We start from the raw sequence: 19,139 nt of genomic DNA on the forward strand, positions 1-19,139 counted from the left end.
GATCATCGGAATGGTTGAGGTCAAATAATTCATCAGACTCAAACATTCTTGCTGTTAACTTCTCTACTGATAACACCTGTTGCACTCTCGCTATTAATGACTCTCTCTTCTCCTCCGGTAGCTCCACTTGATTCTCCTTGGTCTTGAACTGTGCGCCCAGGAATATCCTCTCTTGTGAAGGTTCCAGATGACTCTTGGCGAAATTGATCTTCCACCCATAGAGTTGTAGAGTCTGTATTAAAGTCTGTCTGTTTAGCAACAGAGTTTCCCGATTTTGAGCAAGGAGTAATAGGTCATCTAAATACTGAAACAAGCGAAGACCCTTCATGCTCAGAAGTGCTACTAGTGCTAGCAGAATCTTTGTAAAGGTGCGTGGCGCTGTACATATCCCAAATGGGAGGCACGTAAATTGGTAGTGTTTGGTGCCTACTGCAAATCTGAGATAATTTCGATAATTTTGACGGATGGAGACGTGCAAGTACGCGTCCTCCAGATCCATAGAAAGCATCCAGTTTGACACAATCATCGATCTTATCGTCTGTTTCCATCTTGAATCTTCCGAGATAAATCCGTTTGTTTAGTCTTCTGAGGTCTAAGACTGGACGCCAATCGCCTGTCTTTTTGCGTACGAAAAATAAGGGAGGATAAAATCCCTATCCTCTTGATGCCTCTGGTACTGGGATTATCGCTCTCTTGAGTAATAGGGTGTCTATATATTGGACAAGAATTAATTTTTTTGTCTCTGTGTTCGGAGTTCTTGTTGAGACAAAATGGTTCCCTGGTGGGCTTCCCATGAATCTCCAGCGGTGACTATGTCTGATTGTTTTTACTATCCACGGGTTGCTGATATTGTCTGCCCAAATTTTCCCGAATTCCTTCAGTCTTCCTCCTACCGGACCAATTTTGGTGGAGACACCGTCAAAAGGACTTTTGTTATCCCTGGTTGGTAGAAACGGCCTTTTGCTTGATGAATCTCTGAAGAGTCGACAGAGCTTTGCCAGTTTCTCCGATACTCTCGTCCGGGTTTTTATATTTGGCCTGTTGGAACTTGGTTTGCTGATACGGGGGTCTCTTACTTCTCTTATCTTGCGGGATGAGACCCAATTTACCCCGTTACTCTTTGTATGGCACTGTCCATTTCCTTCCCGAAGAGGTTTTTCCCATCATATGGTATCTTGCACCAGTCCATACGTGAGGAAGGGTCTGCCGACTATGCCTTTAGCCAAAGGGCTCTTTTGGCTACAACAGAATAAACCATGGATCTGGATGTACATCTAAATTATATATCTATAGCTGCCTCTCCCATGAAGTCGGCAGTAAGTTTCAGGTCATCCAGTGCTGAGATAATTGTGTCTCGATCAGCGTCTGCTCACAGTGCTTCTTCTATATTCATAGTCCAGGCTTTCAGTGCTTTGGCAATAGAAGTAAGCGCCAACGCTGGTCTAGCTGCTCCACCAGAGCTTGTATAGATTTTCTTAAGTTCTGTATCAATCTTTCTAAAGCATCACGAAAGGACGCAGCATTTTCCCTCGGTAATGTAGTGGGTTTGGCTAGTCTAATCACTGAGGCGTCTACTACAGGAGGGTCATCCAGTCTTTTGGACTTTTCTTCATCTATCGGATATAATTTGGAAAGTCGATTATTCAACAGAGGTTTTTTTCTCGATCTTTTGCCATTGTTCGTCAATCACTTCTGCGATTTCGTTCATGAAGGGAAAATAAGTAACCCTTTTCTTTAAATGTGAGTAGTACTCCTGTTTCTTTGACTTCTTAGATACCTCCTCTTCTTCTACAGAGCATACATAGAGTTCAAGTGTGAAATCAAATCCTACCACCGTAAGATCTTCACTAACTACTAGAGGCTGCTGCTTTGTATCTGTTGAGGTTGATGGTTGTGACGGGAGGGATGCTATGTATTCCTTCATGGAATCTTGAACTGCTTATTTCCCGGATCGTCACTCGGACAGCACCCCTAGATGAGACTTGTCTACTTCCCCACCGTGGACAGGAACTGCAAAACAACAATTTACATAAGCGACAGGCAGCCTGCTATATAAGCTACTTACTTGCTGCTATACTTCAGTATAGTTTCCTGTCCCGGACGGAGCGGAGGGAGAGGTCTCCAGGGTGCCATCCGTGTCAGTCGGCAGGGGCAGCGTGTAGCAGGACTCCCAATAGAGCTGAGCAGTGATCAGTGGGGAGTCCTGCAGCGTATGGGAGGCTTCTCTGAGGAAGGCAGCGGTGTTATGCGCGCAGGCGCGCGCATGAAGAGGTCACTTCCGGTTTACCCGGAAGTAGTCACGCGCTGGCGTCCCGCGTGATCTGAGGTCTGCAGAGCGGCAGGGCCGCGGCGGTGAGAGGCGAAACAGCTGATTCTAATTACAACACAGACGCCGGGCTAATTATGCGGCAGGGGCCGCGGCGGTGAGAGTAATCGGCTTCGGCTGATCAATCAAGGTATGTGAGGCTGATTAGCATAATTTATGCGGCATGGGCAGCATTAAGTGTTGTCAGCTGGGTCTGTTTATGGGTATTTATTTGGAGGCGAGTCCATGACTCAGATGTTACTGGAAGTCATGGAGGACGCTTCAGGTTTAGCTCCTTTGCAGTCTGCTAAGTCTGGACAAGACCCCTCTCTGGCAAGTAGATGTGGTATCTGAAATACTCCTGCTTGTTACTATTATGAAACCTCTAGTAATGGTTGTTCCTTGTTTGTGTTTTTTTTTTTTTTTTTTATAGCCTAAAAAAACATGACAAGTCGGATAAATCTGATAAAAGTGAAAAAACTGACAAAGCTGCTGCTCAAACCAGTCAGCATGGTTCAAGCAGGTCTGAGAAGAAATGTGCAATTTGTAACAATTGTTTTTCTTCATCCTCCTCTAAGAAGTTATGTCAGAACTGTACAGAAAAGGTTGTTAAAGATGAATCGCCTGTCATATTTAAAGATTTAATGGGCTGGATGAGATCTGAGATGTCTTCAGCAATTAAAGAGATTAAAGACTCTGCCATTGCTTCCAATTCTATTGTTCCTTCTGACGTTCCAGGAACTAGTGGAAATATAGACACAATGTCTGCAGTTGCTATCCCTGCATCCCCTGTTTTGACTTTATCTCAGCCGGGGCTCTCTGGATCTAAACGTAGAAGAGAGAGTGAGATGGAGGGTTCTGAATTATCTGAGGGAGAGATTTCTGAGTTAGATCAGCCATCAGATATGGAAGAGGAGGTCTCTAATGCTGACAGATCAAAATTTGCTTTCTCAACCGATTTAATGAAAGATTTATTGGGGGCTATGTATGATACAATGGGTATCAAGACAGAGACAAGATCTTTGACACCTTTGGATGAGATGTACAAAACTTTGGCGGACCCTCAGCCTCAGTTTATCCCAGTTCATTCCACCCTAAAGGGTATGATTAAGAAAGAATGAGAACCCTGAGAATCGAGCCTTCTGGCCTAGATCCTTGTCCAATCGTTACCCTTTTTCTCCGGAAGATCAGGGGTTTTGGGGTCATCCGCCTAGGTTGGACCCGTCTTTTTCAAGGGTGTCAAAGAAAACGGATTTATTATTTGAGGATTTTGGTAGTCTGAAAGACCCAATCGACAAAAAGATGGACAACCTTCTGCGTAGAGCATGGGAATTCTCTTCCTTGACATTCAAGCCCGCGGTAGCTTCCACGGCAGTGAGTAGATCATTAAAGACATGGCTATTAGAAATACAGAATAAAATTGCTTCCGGGGTTCCTCGAGAAGAAATTCTTAATGACTTTCCTAAAGTTTTAAATGCCTCTAATTATATGGTGGATGCATCAGACGACACTGTTAGGCTTACGGCCAGAACAACTGCCTTAGTTAACTCAGCTAGAAGAGGCATATGGGTTAAAACTTGGAATGGTGATAATTTCTCAAAATCAAAATTGTGCGGCATACCATGTGAAGGCGGGCTGCTTTTTGGATCCAAGTTAGATGATACACTAGATAGAACATCAGACAGAAAGAAAAACTTTCCAGAAAAGAAAAGACCATTCCAGTATAAGCGGCCATTTCGTCCCACTAACAGGTCTGAGCAAGATTCCAAATCCTCCAAGGGTAAACGTTGGGCTCCATACAGACCACAGAAGTCAAAACCCAACTTCAATCCTGCCAAAAGGCAGGATAAGCAATGACGCCAGGATTCCAGTGGGGGGGAGAGTTGCAAACTTTTTAGAAGTGTGGCAGCCTCAATTCACAAGTCAGTGGTTGCTAAAGATTGTATCAAAGAGGTACCGGATCGAGTTCAATCATCAATATCCTCTGAGGTTTTGCATTACTCCCCAACCACAAGATCAAAGAAAGTGTCGGGCATTACAGAACGAGGTCCTGTCCCTACTGAAAAAGGGGGTAATAAGATATGTACCAAGTTGTCAGAGAAAAAGGGTTCTATTCTCCAGTGTTTCTGGTGAAAAAGCCACAGGGGTCCTACCGGTTCATCTTAAACCTGAAGAAGTTAAATCTAAATGTAAAATACAGAAAATTCGACATTCTACTCCCTAATCTGTTAAAAATGGCGAACAATGCTCATAAAAAGGGATGTCTACCCCCTTCACTAAATATGGCAACTATAGTGCTTATTCCCAAAGCAGGCAAGGACCCTTTACTAGCGGAATCTTACCGTCCAATTTCGCTGCTGAATGCGGACGTTAAACTGATCGCTAAAGCCCTGGCTAATCGACTCTCTAAAGTAATCCTGTCAATTATTTCACCAGATCAAACAGGCTTTATGCCTCAGAAAGCCACCGCTAATAACATCCGTTGGTTATACTTAAATTTACAGGCCCAGGCGGACAATGGGGGAAATAGGGCAATTCTATCCTTAGACATCGCTAAGGCATTCGATAGCGTAGAGTGGGAGTACCTGTACACAGTTTTGGGGTGTATGGGATTTGGGCCATATTTCATTGGGTGGGTAAAAACGTTATACCATTCCCCCTCAGCAGTGATTAGAGCCAACGGCTCGGTATCGCCCTTATTTAGGCTTCAGAGAGGTACAAGACAGGGGTGCCCCTTATCCCCTCTATTGTTCGCTATAGCGATAGAACCCCTGGCAGAAAGTATTAGGCAATCCCAATACATTACAGGTTTCAAATACGGCAGTATAGAGGAAAAAGTCTCGCTATACGCGGACGATACCCTACTATATTTGGCGGACACACAATCATCACTAGATTCTGCTATAAGTTTATTCAATAAATTTGAGAGATTTTCAGGGTTATCAATAAACTGGGATAAGTCCTGCTTAATGCCATTAGATCCCTTTGTAACACCCCAATCAGTGAGAAACCTTGACCTGAAAGCAGTGGATTCCTTTAAATATTTGGGTATAATTATATCAAGAGACCCTCTACAATTCCAACAGTTAAATATTGCCCCACTACTGGATAGGTCTAGAGCAAAGATTAAGGCCTGGCTTAAGCTTCCTCTATCAATAGTGGCCAGAGTGAATTTAATAAAAATGGTATTAATGCCTCAGATATTATACTACCTGCATAACTCTCCGGTTTGGCTGCCCAAAAAACTATTCAAAGTTTTTGACAAGATGTTTAGAGATTTAATTTGGAATAAAAAGCAACCACGGATCAAATTAGAGCGGTTACAGTACCCTAAAGATGAGGGCGGGCTGGCTGTTCCCAACCCATGGATATACTTCTTAGCTTCCCAGTTACAACATTTGGGTGGGTGGGAACAGAATGATTTAAAGGAATCCAGCAGGGATCTATTAAATTACTGGTTGGGTACAAACTCAATCTACGAAGCGTTGGAGGGTGGCAGGGCCAACCTCACGGTTCCAAAAATGCCTACTTTGGTTCTTATGCATAGGACATTGCATAAGATTCGTTACTTACAAAAGATAGGATATACTAAATTTACACCAATCTGGCGGAATTCAAATCTTCCGGAACTGAACAATTTGGACTTTGGTTATAGGTGGGAGGGGGCAGGTGTAGACAAGTTAAGCCTAACCTTTCCTAACGATAAATTAATATCTTTAAACGCTTTATTGCAGCTAATGCCAAATACTCCTAAGGGAATACTTCAATTTCAGCGTCTACGCTTTGCTCACGCTGTAAAGAAACAGGCAGAAACATTCCAATTTAGATCTCAGGCATCTCCTGTAGTAAATAGTCGCACAGGCCTGTACCAAACAAGGTTTAATATCCTTATGCTATGGTATGTTATTAGATGACTTTCTTGGCAAATTCCCACTATTATGTAGAAGGGCCTGGGATAAAGATATTCCAACTTTATCAGATCAGGAATGGTTAGAGGCGCTACAGGCGGTTCCATTGCTCTCAATTAACGCCACTCAAAAATTAACGCAGCTGCAAATTATTCATAGGACACACTACACACCTAGCCGTCTGTATCGCTTTGGCATGCTCCCTTCCCCGACCTGTACCAGATGTGCTAGAGATCACGGGGATCTCTTACACATGTTATGGAACTGTCCCAAACTTAGGAGGTACTGGGGAGGTGTATTGGACGCCATAGGTCAAATATTCCAAACAAAAATCCCGCGCACAGCACTGGTATGTATTTTGGGAGCATATGAGGACGGGAATATAACTGAACATTCTAGAATAGCTGTGTTGAGATCATTATTTATAGCTAGAAAATTGATACTGCAACTCTGGAAGCAAGTTAATGACTCTTTAAAACTTGAAAAGATTATATATGCACATAGGAATGCTAATGAAAAATTTGAAAAAATATGGTGTAAATGGCTGAATGCGCAGGACTTTGTCGATCCAGAAATAGTGCGAGAACGAATATTGGCTACAATAGGACTATCTAGAAGCCCTGTAAGTAACGTGATAACGAATCTCTGCTGTACAAAACAATGTTCTTTTTTGTCTTTCTGATGTATGCTTACTGAAGGATGCAATGTATATTCTGTTTTTATTGGTGACCTCAATAAAGCTCTTTTGTTGAACAAAAAAATACAGAAAATTCAGGATGGACAATATAAAATCTGTGATTCATCTCTTGCAGAAAGATGATTTTCTTGCCTCCCTAGATCTCAAGGATGCATACCTTCACCTGCCTATCCATCCGTCACCTCAACAGTATCTAAGATTTGCGGTCCACATGGAGGAAGAGGTAAGACATTTTCAGTTCATTGCTCTTACTTTTGGACTTTCCTCTGCCCCTTGGCTGTTTACCAAGGTTATGTCTGAAGTTCTAGCGGAGCTTAGACTAAGGAAAGTTAATATCCTTGGATATTTAGATGATTTTTTTGATTTGGGGACCTTCAGCGGAAGGGGTAAGATTACAGAAAGAGTCAACGTTAGACTATCTTCAGCAGTTGGGTTGGCTTATTAATTGGGAGAAATCTTCCCTAGTTCCATCCCAGGTCATAGAATTTCTAGGTTTTAACATTGATACTAGGAAAGAGAAGATCTTCATGCCTGATAGAAAAATTACTGCAATTCTAAACGCTATTTTTTCCTTTCAGAATGCAAGGACAATATCACTGAGGAAAGCAATGGCAGTACTCGGACTTCTAACAGCCTCATTTCCCGCAGTACAGTTGGGACAATTCCACGCAAGGGTTCTGCAGTTATGGATACTCAGATCATGGAACAGGAGCCTTACGGTATTGGACAAGAGGATCCCTATCCCTCACAGCATAAAGGTGTCTCTACTTTGGTGGCAGGATCAAGTTCATCTTTCGACAGGTCATTTATGGAATTACCCGGAACAAAGGATAATTACAACAGATGCCAGTTTATGGGGTTGGAGAGCACATTTGGATGCTCTTCTGGCTCAGGGACGGTGGTCTGTACAGATCAGCTCAAGGTCATCAAACAGCAGAGAACTAGAAGCAGTGTGGAGGGCACTACTAAACTTCAGGGATCAGATAAAAGGAACGCATGTGACGATAAAGACCGACAACAGGGCGGTAGTAGCATTCTTAAACAGACAGGGAGGCACGAAGAGGCAGATGTTATGGAATCAAACATCAAAAATTATGTTTTGGTCAGAAAACCAGGTCAAATCATTACGGGCACGTCATCTAAAGGGGACATCGAACCAGGTGGCGGATTATCTAAGCAGGGAGAGGCTGGACCAGAACGAATGGTCGCTCAATCCAAAGGTTTTTCAGAGGATAATTTCACAATGGGGATGTCCAGAACTGGATCTATTCGCCAGGAAGAAGAACTCAAAATGTCAGAAATGTTGTGCCCTGTATCAGGAGGATTCTCCTTGGGCAGTGGATGCGTTCAGTCACTTGGGAGGGCATGATGATGTATGCTTTTCCTCCAATTCCATTACTTTTAAGAGTATTGAAGATCATTCAGGACAAGGCGAGACTCATATTGATTGCTCCAATGTGGCCCAAACGTCCATGGTTCACATTACTTCAGTCTCTAGCGATATCAGAGCCAATAATCCTCCCACTGACTCAGGACTTGTTATCGCAGGGCCCAGTGTTGCATCCAGATCTGAGTCTACTTTACCTCTCAGCCTGGAACCTGAGTGGGAAATACTGAAATCCAGGGGGTTCTCAGATGATCTATCAGAGACATTACTCAATAGTAGAAAGAAGGTTAACGCATGAGATTTACCAGAAGGCATGGAGAGTCTTTAATGACTGGTGTATAAACAGATCTTTCAACAATAGATCGCTTAGATCGGTTTTGGAGTTTTTACAGTGTGGTTATAAGAAGGGCCTCAGTATTAGTACTCTGAAGGTTCAGGTGTCAGCCCTAAGTGTTTTTCTAGAAAGAAAATTAGCACAGGAAGATTATATAATCCGTTTTTTTCAAGCACTGAGGAGACTAAAGCCATCTATACGTTCAAGAGTACCTACTTGGGATCTTGATACGGTCTTACAGGGTTTATGTGAGTCTCCATTTGTGCCCTTATCTCAGGTCTCAGACAAATTCCTGACATTGAAGACCATATTTCTTCTAGCCATTACTACAGCGAGTAGGATAGGAGAGCTACAAGCATTATCCATAAAGGAGCCGTACTGTGTTATTTCGGAAGATAGAGTAACATTACATCCGGACGCAGCATTTCTTCCGAAAGTTGTTACTTCATTTCACAGGAACTAAGAAATTTATATCCCATCATTTTGTGAAAATCCTACAAATGATAGAGAAGAGGCTACATTCACTAGACATAAGAAGGTGTCTATTACAGTATTTGGAAAGGACTAACTCTTGGAGAAAGACAGACGCAATTTTTGTCCTGTTTGCAGGAAAGTCAAGAGGGAACAAGGCATCTAAGACAACTTTAGCACGCTGGATCAAACAGACAATTGTATCGGCATACCAAGTGCAGGGGAAAACATTAACCTCTTCGGTCAGAGCTCATTCTACAAGAGGCATTTCTACGTCATGGGCAGGGGCCTCCATTGAACAGATATGCAGAGCTGCAACATGGTCGAGTCATAACACCTTTGTGAAACATTATCGACTCAATGTATCGGCAGCCACAGACTTATCCTTTGGAAGGAAGGTTCTGCAAGCAGTGGTCCCACCCTAAGCCTGATCTCTAGTATATCGTCTCATCCAGGGGTGCTGTCCGAGTGACGATCCGGGAAAGACAACTTTACTTACGGTAACGTCTTTTCCGGTAGTCAGGAGGACAGCACCCCTACAACCCGCCCTTATTGGGTGGAGTATCTGAGGTTTGTATAAGCATTATTAGTGTCCGTATTATCTTTTATATTAACTGAAGTATAGCAGCAAGTAAGTAGCTTATATAGCAGGCTGCCTGTCGCTTATGCAAATTGTTCTTTTGCAGTTCCTGTCCACGGTGGGGAGGGAGACAAGTCTCATCCAGGGGTGCTGTCGTCCTGACTACCGGAAAAGACGTTACCGTAAGTAAAGTTGTCTTTTAGCTCAGAAACATCCACCGGAGGCTGTTGAGGCTTCGATGACATTTCCGAAAAGCATCTTTTACAAACTGTCTTGCCAGGCAACACATCTCTATTACATGCCCAGCATCCGTTCCTTCTTGGGCTACGCGATCTTGATCTGTATCTTCTCGGTGAAGGGCTCCTGTCTCGGTAGTGGTAGCGTACAGGGCTACGTCTTCTAGATCTTGATCTACTTCTAGTGTTCTTCTTTTTATGATGCTTCCTAGGACTGAACAGAATATTCCTGTCAGTCATATAGCCATACCTCCCAACATTTCAATGTCCCAAAACGGGACAATTAGGCCACACCCCTGGCCACGCCCCCAACCCCCTAGTCACGCCCACCCCAGGGGGAAAAAGTTGTTGTTTTTTTTTTAAATAATTTTGTTATTAAATTACTCCCAAATGGGAGGGTGCCGGGGTGGTGGTGGTGAGGAGGAGGGGGGTGGCCAGGCAGAGAGAGGGGGGGAAAAAAGCCGATCGAGGCACCAGCCCGCCCGGTATGCGGCATGGATGGCCGCCGCCGCCATCATTATCCTTCTCCCTCCCTCCTAATATGTCCCCCAGTGTCCCCTTCCCCCCGCACAGTAATTATGGGCAGCGGAGCGGGCAGTGAGTCTTACCACTGCCTCTTCGCTGCGTACCGGGATCTCCTCTGATCTTCTCGCTTCCTGTGACGTCACAGGAAGCAGGAAGGAAGATCAGAGGAGATCCCGGTACGCAGCGGAGAGGCAGTGGTAAGACTCACTGCCCGCTCCGCTGCCCATAATTACTGTGCGGGGGGAAGGGGACACTGGGGGACACATTAGGAGGGAGGGAGGGAGAAATAAATAGCGGCGGCAATCCATCCCGCATGCAGATCCCCGGGGCTGGTGCCTCGATCAATTTTTTTCCTTCTCTCTGCCCAGCGGCCGGGACAGAAGGGGGGCAGCGCGGGATGGCGGGAGGGGCCCCCCAAATCGGTACAGTCCCGATCAAATCGGGACTGTTGGGGACTATGATATAGCACTCAGTATTTGTATGTAGAACAGAGGTGCCAGCAGGATAAAAGTACATATAATTATTTTAAATTGCTTCAAGGAAGTAGTGGACTTGCCTCCCAAAAGCAGACACGAGATCCTGTCTTCATATAAATCAATACATTTATTATACGGTAAACAGTGCAATGGGGACAAAACCGTATTTCGGAAATAGCAGGTGTAACGCCTAAAAGTCTCTGAGGTGCTACACCTGCTATTGCCGAAATTCAGTTTTGTCCCCACGTTTATTGCCTGTTAAAGCGGGCTGGGCCTGCGACACGCGTTGCACTGGTTTTGGGGTACCGTATAATAAATGTATTGATTTATATGAAGACAGGATCTCGTGTCTGCTTTTGGGAGGCAAGTCCACCACTTCCTCCAAGCAATTTTTAAACATTTTATTGACTTTTATCCTGCTGGCGCCTCTGTTCTACGTACAAATACTCTGTGTCCACTCCTGGTGGAGGGGAGTGCTACCCCCTTTCTTGTTTCTCTACTACAGAGAGCGACTTCTTAATCCTGAGTGAGGACAGGTCTAATCTGCTCACCTGCCTATTGAGTGGTTGCCTGAATGGTAACCCATGTTTGTGAGTATAAATTCTCTCACTAAACCACTTACCAATTGTCTTTAACTTACTACACCATATTGGACTCTTGTTTTTTTTCTATTTTATATAGCACTCAGTGTTGCAGGCAAAAGACCTACCTGCGCTACCCCTACCTTTCAGCCCGAGGCTGGTTTGATTTGGTTGCTGTGGAGTCCATAGGTTCAGCTGCCATTGTAGGCTGTGCTGAAAGAAGGAAGACCAGAAGCGGACCATAAGTATAAGTGTGAAATCCTATGCCCAGAGAAAAAAAAACCTAAAAGAAGCAGACTCCTGCAGCGAGGCCATGTCCAGTCCCCACCGAGATAGATGGCTCTGCACAATCTCCTGCTGTGTGCTCGGAAATCCCTCTGTCCACCAACGCCGCCCGCATGAGAAGCGGCGAGATTAAATACAATTTCCTGCCTCCACCACTTCCCCGGGTCTGCGCCGCCAATCCCAGGCGGCCTAAATCTCGCTACCTCACTTCCGGCGGAAGTACGCAACCCGGAAGTCACAATGGAGCGCAGAGAGGAGGCTGAGACGCCAAGCCGGTGAGGAGAATGAAAGAAAAAGCAGAGGACTCCACAGGTAAAAGAGGTGCTATTAGCGTCTCTTAGGTGATTTTGTTTGGGCACCGCTCCCAATCCTTTAGCTTGTATGGAGACAAGCCCGTGCTGTCTAACACCAGCAAACTGACAGCCCCTCCCCAAACTAGTTTATAGTATACAGGGACTAACTGGCCGAGGCCACCAGTTAGAACATACGGCAAGACACAGCAGGTGGGGGGGGGGATAAAAATTATAGCCACCCAATGCTATAAATCCTCCACGTCCCTGAGGTGAGTTCCAAGGACAAAAAAAATGACTATGGGGGCTAGGCTATGCATTCACATTTATAAATTGAGGTCCTATGGGGTGGAGTGGGTGGGGCATCTACCCATTCGTGTGATGACATAAGGCATTGGGAAATCTCTCATCATGTCACATGTCACCTCAGGTATCCTTTAACTCTAATCTATGCATGGATAACTGGATCCCACTAGCGATGAGCAGAAATGTGCCTTCTATGCTACTTTGACTGGAAATGGCAACTGGCAGGTCTTAATTCTTATTGGCTGCCTCACAACAGTTATCCATATGTAGGCTGCCATATTTTTCCTTTTTAAAGGACGACTGAAGCAAGAGACACATGGAGGCTGCCATATTTATTTCCCTCTAGGCAATACTAGTTGCCTGGCTGTCCTGCTAATCCTCTGCTAATAGTTTTAGCCATAGCCCCTGAACAATCATGCAGCAGATCAAGGGTTTCTGACATTGTCAGATCTGACAAGATTAGCTGCATGCTTGTTCCTGGTGTGATTCAGACACTACTGCAGCCAAATGGACCAAGAGGAAAGCCAGGCAGTTTAAAAGGAAATAAATATGGCAACCTCCATATTCTTCTCACTACAGTTGCCCTTTACACAATACCAGTTGCCTGGCAGTCCTGCTGATCTATTTGCTTGCAGTAGTGTCTGAATCACACATCTGAAACAAGCGTGCAGCCTAATCCAGTGAGAAATATCTCATCTGCATGCTTGTGCAGGCTCAGTATTTAACCTCCCTGGCGTTCTATTAAGATCGCCAGGGAGGCTGCGGGAGGGGTTTTTTTTAAAACGGGGAAACTCTTCCTAGTTTTTCAATGGCTTTCCCGTCCCGATTGCACTGTTAATGGAATCTGGATGGCTTGCTGCAGATTTGCTATAGCTGTACATTACATAGCGATTCAGGCTGCATCTTCAGAGCACAAAGGATTCCTTAGCCGAATTTTGAAGTGGCCCTTCAAGGCAGAGGATTAGCAGGCAATGGCCTCAATTCACTAAGCTTATCTCCTGTCTTTAATAACTCTTCTAGAGTTGTTACCATGGTGATAAGGCATGTAGTATTCAGGAAACATTTTACCTCAGGCAAACCTAAAGTTAACTCTTCTGTCTTTTAAATTAACTCCAATCCTTAAAATAACTCCAGAGTTAAAGACAGGCTGTTCATTAACTGCGTGTGAAAATAACTAGAGGAGGTAAATTAACTACAGAAGATGTAATGTAAGGAATGAAGAGATAAGATAACTCTCTCTTATGTGGAGGTAAGTTTTGTCTTGCCTTATTATCTCCTGCATGATCTTAGTGAATTGAGGCCATTGTGTATTGTTTAAAAGTAAACAAATGTTAGCCTCTGTATCCCTCTCACTTTGGGTTACCTTTTAAAGCGGGATTGATAGCCAGAAAATCAAATTCCATTTACGCACAGCTCTGTTTATTATGTAGTCTGCATAGCAAAAATTCTAATATCATAAATGTTTCTGCTTTAGGCCTAGTCCACACTAGGTCCGGAAACGTATCCGTGGCTGCGTTTTTCAAACCGGATGAAAAACGGAGTCCCGGATACTAATGTTGAAAATAGCAGCCAGCCTCACCCAAGTAAAAAACGGATCCGTCTGCGTTTGCGGGGACCCGTTTTCAAAACCTGAACGGAAGGTCCGGATCTGCTGCATTTTCACGGACCACGGATACACGGATGGGTAGCGCAAAGCAATGGGAAAACGCATCTCCATCTCCACAGGCAAAATAGCACCAAAAACGGATGACAAAACGGAAAGCCTGAACTTCCTTCTCCTCCCCTCAACGTCATCTCTGACAGCTTCCTGTTTACGAGCTGGGAGAGACACGAGTGCAGCCATCATGCCCAGGAGCTTCATCAATGTGGAGGACTTCATTATGGCCGTCCAAGAGCGGCCAGAGCTGTACGATAAGAAGAATGACCTCTATAGTGACCTACAGCATGCCAGGAGGGTATGGGAGAAGATCACAAAACAATTTGTTCCTGAGTATGACAAGTTTCCATCCAGGAAGCAGGCCAAGGAACGTAAGTGTGCCCCCTCATATCTGTGTGGTTTGAAATACATGTTTTTAAGTAATCTAAATGCCACTCTCTGCCCCCCCCCCCCCTCCAGTGTCTCCTAAACTGCCACTCTTTAGCCCCCCACCGTCCCCTCCCCCCCCTCAATCTACCCCCCCTCAGTGTCTCAAAAATGCTCTGCCCCCCTGAAGTGTCTCCTAAACTGCCACTCTCTGCCCCCCACCGTCCCCTCCCCCCCCCTCAATTTAGCCCCCTCAGTGTCTCAAAAATGCTCTGCCCCCCTGAAGTGTCTCCTAAACTGCCACTCTCTGCCCCCCACCGTCCCCTCCCCCCCCCCCTCAATCTAGCCCCCTCAGTGTCTCAAAAATGCTCTGCCCCCCTGAAGTGTCTCCTAAACTGGCTTCACCAGTGCCACACATGTTGCATTTATAAGAACACTCATCTGTAAAAAGTTTAGAAAAAGTTTATTAAACAAAGAAAGAAACAATTAAAAATTTACATATAAAATGTGTAACTAAAAACAGCGTAATCAACCCCCCCCCCCCCCCCCCCATCACCCACCCACTAAAAAAAACAAAAACAAGTACAGCAACAACAATGTCCACTCAAAGAGGCACAATAATGTCTTGGTATGGGAAGTACCCCTCCGGCGACAAGAAGTACTGTGCCAACCGATCCCGATTCCTCTGGGCCTGAACCCTACCCCTTGTCGCATACCGGCGAATTTGGGGCAAGTAGTCCATGTCGGCATGCTGGAGATTGTACCCTTGCTCCTGTCGAACAAAGTTGTGGAGGATGCAAGCTGCTTTAACTACAGCTGTGGCGTTGGCAGGGCTCAGCTGTAGTGGCGAGTGGAACATCCTCCACTTGTTCGACATGATGCCAAATGTACACTCCACCATCCTACGAGCCCTTGTCAACCGGTAATTGAACACGCGTTGCTGGCGGCCGAGGCCTCTCATCCCATACGGCCGCATGACATGGTGTGACAAGGCAAAGGCCTCGTCGCCAACAAACACGTAGGGGTAGCTGGGCGATGTTCTTCCAGGCCATGGCTTGTCCCCGGGGATGTCCAGCCGGTCCTCATTCAGTAGTCCATGTAACCTGGAGCGCCGGAATATCCCCGAGTCACTTGAACCGCCGTAGGAGCCAACGTCGACGTATACAAACTTGTAGTCTGCGTCGGCTACAGCAAGGAGTACCAAACTAAAGTACTTTTTATAATTAAAATACAGACTCCCACTCCTCGCTGGCTTCTGTAGCCGCACATGTTTGCCGTCAATGGCTCCTAGGCAGTTTGGGAAGTTGCACCTATCCCAGAACAGTTCAGCAACCTCTATCCACTTTTTAGAGTCGGGAACCGGCATGTACTTCTCGACGAGCTTGCTCCAGATCACCCGGCTTGTCCTGTTCACGATGTTGGCGACGGTGCTTTTGCCCACTCTGAATGTTAGATGTAAACTTGCATAGCTTTGTCCCGTCGCAAGGAACCTGAAATGAAATGACAACATATTGTTTGTTTGTTGTTTACACAGTTGAAAAAATGAAGACAAAATGGCGAAGTATACGGGACAGTTTTGTCAAGGAACTTAAGGTGGAGAAAGACGAACAGAGGAGTGGAAGTGGGGCATCGAAAAGGACTCCATATTGCCACACTCGCCTTCTTTCATTCTTACGACCACTCGTACAAGCGCGAGGGTGAGTGAGTGACGTTTGCAACTTGAAATTGTTGTTATGTGTATGCTCTCCCACAACAGTTTAATCTTTGTAGTTCAATTTTTTTTTTGTAAACACCGATGCGCCTCTACTTTTCACACATGTAACCATTGCTGTTTATTTTCTACCCACAGTACTGAAGATAATTTTGATGCACTCATGGATGATTCTAATGAAGCACCTGCCGCGACAAATAGGGATTCGTCCCCTGAACATTCCTTTGAAGACTTGACAACCATCAACGTGGATGACATAGTAGAGGATGATTCTATGACATCTGAGTCACCAACCCCTTCCACATCTACTCCACGGCCAGACGCACAACCTGCCACCGACAAAGCAAATGCTGAAACCACTCGTTCAGAAGCCAGACGACCAGCTGCTCGCCCTACAAGTGCTCGTGGACAGAGCAGAACAGCTAATGTTCAGATGGCTGGAGCTGTTTCAAGTTTGGTGGGAATGATGCGCAATCAAGAAAGTATGGTTTCACGAAGACTACAGGATCCAAGTTCTGGTCTATCACAACAATATTTGCAACACATAGAAATGCTAAAAAATCAATTAGATGAATCCAACCAAGTACTCCAAAAGGAAAGGCAGATGTTTCAGGAGCAGATTCAATCTCTACACATGCAGCATCGCCACGAGATTGACCGGATAATGCAACACCAGAACAGCCAAGTGTACTACTCGGTGATGTCACTTTTGCCTTTCATGGAACAAGTGCCACGACATCGTTTAATACAGTGCCAGTGTAGTTTGCTTGAGTGTATCAAAAGTCATTTTGAATTCTCAACTGCAACAAGTAGGCCACCTAGCGCATGGCAACCTTCTCACACTCAGCCATACCAGGGTCCATCTCCCTCTCAGTCATACCAGAGTTATCAGCAAGGCCCTTCCTTCCCTCCCTCTCAAGCAGATGAACGTCCCGTTTATACTCAGCTAGGTGGCAGTATGCAACCCAGCCCCCTTAATACGTCTCCCCAGCAAATAGGTGGAAACTACTCTTTGTTTCATGAACAAGATCCTAAAAAGTAGGATTTGCTGCTCATGTCCAATGTCCCACACCCCCTGGTTCACTAGATTTGCTACCTGCCTTTGAAGGCCTTGTGATCAACACATGCCCAACGTAGCTTTCCATCAGCACGACAAAGGGATGATGTTGATCCTAGGCCTACAATGGCAGGTAGCTCAATCTACTGAGGCAGGCAGTGTGTGGGATCCACCTTGTGAGCAACATTGTTGACATTTTATAGAAATTTTAAGATGTGTTCTAGGTACTGCACTTAAATTACTTTGCACTATAGAGCTTTGATGCTCATGGCCAATGTCCCACACCCCCTGGTTCACTAGATTTGCTACCTGCCTTTGAAGGCCTTGTGATCAACACATGCCCAACGTAGCTTTCCATCAGCACGACAAAGGGATGATGTTGATCCTAGGCCTACAATGGCAGGTAGCTCAATCTACTGAGGCAGGCAGTGTGTGGGATCCACCTTGTGAGCAACATTGTTTACATTTTATAGAAATTTTAAGATGTGTTCTAGGTACTGCACTTAAATTACTTTGCACTATAGAGCTTTGATGCTCATGGCCAATGTCCCACACCCCCTGGTTCACTAGATTTGCTACCTGCCTTTGAAGGCCTTGTGATCAACACATGCCCAACGTAGCTTTCCATCAGCACGACAAAGGGATGATGTTGATCCTAGGCCTACAATGGCAGGTAGCTCAATCTACTGAGGCAGGCAGTGTGTGGGATCCACCTTGTGAGCAACATTGTTTACATTTTATAGAAATTTTAAGATGTGTTCTAGGTACTGCACTTTAAATTACTTTGCACTACTGATGTTTGCTGCTCATGGCCAATGTCCCACCCCCCCCCCCCCCCCCCCCCCCCCGGGGTCAATAGAGCTAATCTTTCTCCCTGAACAGCAGATAGCAAAGACAATTGTCTATTGTCCAAGCTGGGCTGACCCTGGTCATGTGCAAGACATGTGTTCTGGGGGGAAGGGGAAAACAAAGACACAAAATGTAAAGACTTGAATGCCTGAACAGCAAGTACATGTTCTGAACCTGTCTCTTCCAGGTTGGAAGGAGAACTTTATAACCTACCATGTTGGTAGTTTTTCAATAAAAACTCCAAAAAAAATAAAGTTTTTGTTTGTTTACAAAATTGTCTCCTCATCAATACAAAATGAAAAGTGGTATAGGTAAAGCAGACATTACTTACCGCAAGGTGATCAGAAGTTGTTCCTCTGGGGTGATGGACTTCCGCAACCTGGTGTCTTTCTTCTGAAGATGGGGCCTCAACATCTCCAGAAGTTTATCAAAGCTTCAAAAAGGAAAGGAAAACACCATTAGCAATGTGACAAATATGGGAACAGGACAAGGTAAAGTATAGGTAAAATTGTTAATCAAGTGTACTTACACACTCACAGACATCCGGCAGTAGTTGAAGAACTTTGGTGGGTGTCGTCTGAGGTCTCTGTAGAGCTGAGAGAACTGCCCTTTCCTCTCCCTCTCTTGTAACAGGGGATGCACCCACCACCATCTCCGACTTGACTCCAGGAGGTTTCCGGCATAGTACAGCAGGACACCCAGCCAGGCTAGGTTAAGCCAGTACATCAAGACAATGGGGTCCATGGCCTTGGCTGGGCAGCAGTGCTGGAGTGGCTGGAGTGCTCTCCTGCTGGAATGTGCTGAAAACAGGTGTTTCACACAATAGACATCAAAGCCACTCCCAAAACACTCCCCTGTACATTAAAAATATCCTTACATGGTGCTCATCTACTTTCTTTACAGAAAAACCACTCCCACTTCCCTGCTATTGTTCCAAATCCACTCCCACAGCCACCGCAACTACATTCCCCATGCTCAAAAAAGGTTATTTAACCTTTTTTTTGAAAACATTAACCACACCCATGTCCTGCCCACTGAATTGACCACACCCATGTCCTGCCCATTGAATTACCATTCAAATTTATTGATTATTGTCCCAAAAACTCCTCCCTTTTGGC

The 19,139-nt window shown here is 45.1% G+C and overlaps 2 protein-coding genes across 2 annotated transcripts; one reads left to right on the forward strand and one right to left on the reverse strand.

Moving 5' to 3' along the window:
- Positions 1 to 14,990: 14,990 nt before the first annotated feature.
- Positions 14,991 to 18,765, reverse strand: LOC137538628 (uncharacterized). The gene is made up of 3 exons (XM_068260901.1): positions 18,551 to 18,765; positions 18,353 to 18,454; positions 14,991 to 15,894 (listed from the first exon to the last, which is right to left on the reverse strand). Exons 1-3 carry the CDS (start codon positions 18,763 to 18,765, stop codon positions 15,009 to 15,011), a joined length of 1,203 nt encoding a protein of 400 aa, XP_068117002.1. The 3' UTR covers positions 14,991 to 15,008.
- Positions 15,817 to 17,528, forward strand: LOC137537771 (uncharacterized). Its single transcript, XM_068259733.1, has 2 exons — positions 15,817 to 16,101; positions 16,254 to 17,528. Exons 1-2 carry the CDS (start codon positions 15,905 to 15,907, stop codon positions 17,155 to 17,157), a joined length of 1,101 nt encoding a protein of 366 aa, XP_068115834.1. The 5' UTR covers positions 15,817 to 15,904; the 3' UTR covers positions 17,158 to 17,528.
- Positions 18,766 to 19,139: the final 374 nt, after the last annotated feature.

Source organism: Hyperolius riggenbachi, chromosome 11 (genome assembly GCF_040937935.1).
Source record: "Hyperolius riggenbachi isolate aHypRig1 chromosome 11, aHypRig1.pri, whole genome shotgun sequence".
Taxonomy (NCBI): Eukaryota; Metazoa; Chordata; class Amphibia; order Anura; family Hyperoliidae; genus Hyperolius; species Hyperolius riggenbachi.